We start from the raw sequence: 5,969 nt of genomic DNA on the forward strand, positions 1-5,969 counted from the left end.
AACATGTTGGACCTTTTTACCGCACAGGCTAACTTTATTGTCTCCCGAATGGAAACGGCTACTTTATTCTTGTATAATGTCTGTTGTTATTATGTACTGTTTATTGTTAAGATGCTTTTTTTCGATTTTTATAAAATGAATTACCCATAATTCTCTGCTGTCGTTCCTTCCTCTGAAATGTTTAAATAAAATTATTTATTTAAAGTAAAACTACCTTGTTTAAAGTAAACTCCTGGCTGGATCAGCCTGTTTTTACCTTTTGTGTATGTATTATTTTTATTTTTTTACATTTTTTTTTTTTTTTCATATACACAATCATGCGCTGATAACATTATTTTTCGAAATACACAAAAATCCTTAAACATTATTTGTTTTCATGGCAACTGAAAAACGTAATAATTTGTGTTATTTGGTTGGTGTGTTCTGAGATTTATCGGAAAAACTCATAATTGTATAGTGACTGCAAAGTTATATCATCCGTAAAACAACCTACATTTATAGTCACCGTTTTTAATGAACACGCGAGTGACTGAATAATTTTACATGGCACAACATTAAATGATCTCAGAAGCACGTGTTTATTATCTATATTCTTAGCTACTGAAGGAATGTGTACGACTAAAAATAATTGTATAGCAAATACACGTCAATTTACCAAAGCTGCTTCATTTCGTGTTTCACAACAACTGCAGTTTTTAACATTTTAACACATTTTATTTTTTCAATTGGTAATGAAATGGCGTAACAGGTCCTGCACTTGATCACAGTTTAATTTATAGAAGTTGGACATTGCAGTAATAATATCAACGGCAAATCGTTCACTGTGGCTGAATCCATGTTGACTTTATTGAGTGGCTTCAATTAGAAAGCCAATTTCTCAAATAAAAGATGTGAAATAAACGCTCACCTTACATGTGCATGCTTACATAAATTAGAAAACGTGATTAAACACTGAATTCTGAATTTAAAATCTTACAAATCATTTCAAAGTGACCTCCAAAAAAAAAAAAAAAATCAAGTCCAACTCGTGGATAAATATGACGTTTTTCTTCACAAAAAAAAAAAAAAAAAAAAAAACAAACAAACAAAAAAAAAAAAAAAACACTCCCGTACAGTTTTGGATATTTACTAGAGTCAATATATATGCAACTAAAAATACTATTCAAAATTTGCGTCTTGAACAAACACATACCCAACTTTTACATCAGTGTGGAATAACCTTCTAGTCTATTCTATTTTATTTTCAATATGTACATGTTTTTTTGTTTTTTTTTGTTTTTTTTTTGCAGTAACAGGAAATAAGTACATTTCATACAACTTAGGATTTGTAGTCTGTAGTTTCGACAAAGACCAATGTGCGATATATAGACTATTTTTCGAATATTAAAGAAGTGAATTTGTAAATGACAAAACGAAGTCTATTCAACACTACGGCAATTTATCCTTACGAAATTGGATTTTAGTAGTGTTCATGAATAAAGTGCCACAGTTTGGTTTTGAGAAAAAAAAAAGTTAGCAATGACAGGCCACTTCACTGATGGCTAAAATACATTTTTGTTTTCTGTTTCATAACAACAGTAAGTAAAAGACTATTCGACAAATACCCATCAGAATGCACATATCAGATAATGTCCTTTTTAATATTCCCTTAATTTACCAAATTCATGTCGCATAGAATCTGTGCAGACCAAAACAATCTTACTTCATTGTAAATTACATTTTAATCGTAAATTGAATCACTTCACAACATCCAAGTGAAATGGCCACACGGTTATTTCTCAAGGAACACCAGGTGACACTTTATATTAACTTTCACTGTTAACCATAATAAAAAATAATAGCTATTAAGCTTGACAGAAAATTAGTTAATGTACATTCAACTAGCTAAAAAGAAATGAAACTTTGGTTTATAGTTTCATGTAGGATTGAATGTGCATTATCTATCGATCTGTTCACCGTTTTACAACGTTCGTTAACAGCTTGAATTGTTGAAAGTTTTTATATAAAGTATTACAGCACAGCCTTTTGTGAACCGTCAAATAAGTCCATTCGAGATTCGTGTACGTGCATTTTGAATGGGATTAATCGATGGAGTTTGCTCGGCCGTTCATACCCGTCGTCTGGACAGACTCGGAAGGTTGCAACAGGTCAGGTGAGTGGCACGAGGGGCTACCGGGCACACTGTGCTCGCTGTCGGTGTCACTTCCTCGTTTGCCTCCACTCGCCCCAGACCCAGACCCTGACGAGCCTCCGGCACTGTGCGTTTTGACATGTTTACTGAGGTGGTCGCTCCGCATGAACCTCTTGTTACACACGGGACAAGCGAAGCGCTTCTCGCCGGTGTGTGTACGTAAATGTCGCTGAAGCTCGTCGGAGCGCGTGAACCTCTTCCCACAGAACAACCAGTTACACACAAACGGCCTTTCTCCGGTGTGCCACCTCAAATGAGCTTTGAGGTGCGACGTTTTGCCGTAAACTTTCCCACAACCGGGAATGTGACAGCTGTGTAGCCCTTTTCTGCGGAGGCTCGCGCCTGCTGGACCCAGCCTTTCCGCCTCTTGACAGTTCGGGCAGTCGCACGTCGCTCTGCCCGAGTAGCGCCGCGCTGAGGACCGCGGAGATCCCGCCAGCGAGGCCGTCGGACCCCCTGTCAACATTGAGCCTCCCGCTCCACCCAGGGGAGAGGGACTGGAGTCCGGGTACGAGGAGAGCACAGGTTTGAATCCGTCCATGAGGTGCTGACCGGTGGTCAGGAGATGCGGGGACGCACTGGTACTAAAGGCAGAGTGGCTTAAACTCGAGTAGTCTGAGTTGTATCCGCCCAGGGGAGAGTGTAAAGAAGTCTGCAGCCCACCGGAGTGAAGGGACGTCTGGAGCGCGGCCCCGTTTGGGTTCTGTACGTCAATCCAGCCGGCTCCCACATCCCACCACGCGGATGCGCCCGTGGTGCCCACATCCCCCGTGGGTATGCCAGGGTGCGAGGACTTGAACCACGACTCGTAGGGATGCGCCACGCTCATTCTCGGGTAAATGCTTTGCAAACTGTCCACGGACGTGTGCACCTTGGAAATAAACATAGGCTGGTGGCTGGGCTCTTGGGAGTTGTTGGAAACAGACGCCTGGAAAACGGAGTAGTCGTTTCCGAAGTGGGAGTTGGATGAAGTACCAGAAGTTAAGGAAAAGGCACTGGATCCCGTGGAAGTGTTCGTGCCAAAAGAGTCGCTTAAACCACCACCATTCCGAGTGAAAGAGGATAAACTGGATCCTAAACTACAGCTGCTGGCTGCCGCTCGTTTCCACGGGTGGAATCCTTTCCCGAACGAAGAGGAGTTATCCGAAATAGAGGAAGGAGAAGGACTCGGGCTCCCGATTTTGTTACACGTCGCAGCCAACATGGCTAAAGGAGTCGACCCCAATCTCGGCTCCTCCTGGAAGAAAATGAATCAGAAGGTAAGTAAAGATGGTATGTTTGGGAGACGGGTGCATTAGGAGAACAGTTTTGACTTGCTGTCTTTTATCCAACAACCTCAAACACACCTGAAGGGTGCTAGTAAAGAAATATCTAGCTACTGAAACACAACCAGTCGCAAACATAAAACAAAAGCGAAACACAGCATATAAATACCAATGAATGTTATACATACAATGTCGTAGTTGAGAAATGGAACTCCTGCTCGTTTCTCTCGCTTAAAACATAATCAAGTGACTCTCTCCCCGGCTGACCCAAGAAATTTTAATCCCCACGGCAGGACAATAAAGGAAACTAATTAAACCAGCACGAAACTCCTTAGACTCACCCCTAGAAGTGAAGTTGCCATCACAAAAGTGCCCTCCTCAGAGGATCTTTTTATATTTATGAATCAGAGCACTGTTTTTTTAGAGGTGTGCAATACAATGATGTGGTCCGCCCATTCCAGCACAATTGTAGCTCCTCTCACGGCTTTGAAGTGCCGCTGTGACACGGGCGACCAATCAGGAAGAGCCGTACCTTCACGCGGCCACATTCTAGCGTGAGGTCATCGATAGAGCACTTCAGACAAGATCTCCACCCCTTCCAACACCCCCCTCATAATAAAACTGAAGTTAAATGAGAAGGACTGAAAGTTTTGGGGAAACTTTTTTATTCTTTTGTAAAGGGGTTAATAAGGTTATTGAACCCCCTGATCTGTTTTGAATTATTATTATTATTATTATTATTACTATGTAATGCTACAAGTTGTGATAATAGCAATTGTCATATAATTCTTATACAAGTCGTTGTCATTGGTTGTTTTGTAGATGTAGATTCTCAAACTATTTTAAAGAAGTTATCAAAAAGACAAAACGAATAACTAATCTACAAATGTTTGACCACGTGATTTTGTTTTGGAAATTAACACGTTTAATAAAACTTTAATTTCATCAACAAAAGTTATTTTCAATTTTAACATAAGTTAAAATGTCAATTTAAAATGTATAAACGTGCATTGCAAGTTGAAGAAATTAATATATGAATTTTCATAACTTAATTATGACATAGGCCTCTCTCTCTCTCTCTCTCTCTCTCTCTCTCTCTCTCTCTCTCTCTCTCTCTCTCTCTCCAGACATACTATAATGACAAGTAACAAACAAGGCTTTTTAGGACTCTGGTGTGTTTTCCGATATATATTAGTATTATACGTATTAATTCGGGCATTGAACTCTGCGAACTTATTAACTCATGTTGGTCAGAGCAACAACAACATTCACATAATGCATGTAAACGTCTTTACAAGGTGGAATATGGCTTTTGTGTTCTGTTAAGTCTCAACAGCAATACAGTGGCGGGCTATTGATATCAGGACGATGAATGCAGAAATGCTCTCAGGATAATGATGTAGCCCTGGCTACTCTATTTACATGCGCCGTGGACCGGAGGCATAAATTTCATTTGAATTTCAAATTTAATAAAGCAGGAGGTTTTTAATCATGAGAAGTTTTATTTGTTTGATATTAACATTCTTATTGACCGGCTCCGTTGACCAACTTAGTCATTATAGGACAGCAAAAAGTTAATTAAAATGACCGAAGATTATTCATCAAATCATCTGCCTCTGCCGTGTCGCCTCCTTTATTGCGGGAAGTGATAGATGGCTGATCAGATTCATTTCTCTGTTTCTTCGATTTGCACAACACTTCTGTTGTTTCCTCTTAGCCTTTCTAATTCAAAGAACAAGCAGTTGAACTCAAAATGGAGATAATAAAATAGGGAACAAAAATTAACCAAGGCATATTAGGAATAAAAGGGAATCATTTGCGACAATTTGAAATTCCAGCCGTATTTGTGTGAAAGTTTGTAAAGTGAATTATAAAAATTGAGATAAAAATAATTAAACGTACAACTTTTGCTTTAAATTTTCCAGCACGTCACAATAACATTTAAGTTTTCTCTCAGACTTTTTTTTGTGGATGGTGAGATTGTGGTAAAAAAGACTTTAAAAAAAAATCTCACACTAAAACATTTCATAAACATCCGACTAATAAATGTAGTAAAACTACATTTATATACATCCGTAACTCAACATGCACGCGCAACTCATGCCAAAATACAAATGTCACACACACACAAACAAATGTCTCATAAACTGCAGCATTGTTTGATTCCAACAGATGCATGATGCACATACCGTGTCTGTGTCCTGGTTTATTGATTGACCCCGCGCGCATCTCCTCTCGCACAGCAGAAGGTAGTGGCGCTCGCGCACAGGGAACGCGCAGACCCTGGAAGATAAATGTTACTTTGGGAATTGAGTTTAATTACGAATAACGGAGGAGCCGCTCGGCCACCGGTGGTGTAATCAAAACATGTGTTCATGTCCTCTGACAAGACAGCGCGAGAGATGCGCGCGAGCTGTGTGATCTGCAGAGGATTAGACGGAAGCGCAGTAACAGCGTGTGGTGTTTTTTTTAAATACTGAAAACACTATTAATAATTTAATTATTTATAAAAT

The 5,969-nt window shown here is 39.5% G+C and overlaps 1 protein-coding gene across 1 annotated transcript; it reads right to left on the reverse strand.

The window, feature by feature from the left end:
• Window positions 1-2,081: 2,081 nt before the first annotated feature.
• sp8b (sp8 transcription factor b) lies at window positions 2,082-3,818 on the reverse strand. The gene is made up of 2 exons (XM_067393220.1): window positions 3,798-3,818; window positions 2,082-3,428 (listed from the first exon to the last, which is right to left on the reverse strand). The coding sequence occupies exons 1-2, from the start codon at window positions 3,816-3,818 to the stop codon at window positions 2,082-2,084; spliced, it is 1,368 nt and encodes a 455-aa protein (XP_067249321.1).
• Window positions 3,819-5,969: the final 2,151 nt, after the last annotated feature.

The sequence above is a fragment of the Chanodichthys erythropterus genome, chromosome 2 (genome assembly GCF_024489055.1).
Source record: "Chanodichthys erythropterus isolate Z2021 chromosome 2, ASM2448905v1, whole genome shotgun sequence".
Lineage (NCBI taxonomy): Eukaryota > Metazoa > Chordata > Actinopteri > Cypriniformes > Xenocyprididae > Chanodichthys > Chanodichthys erythropterus.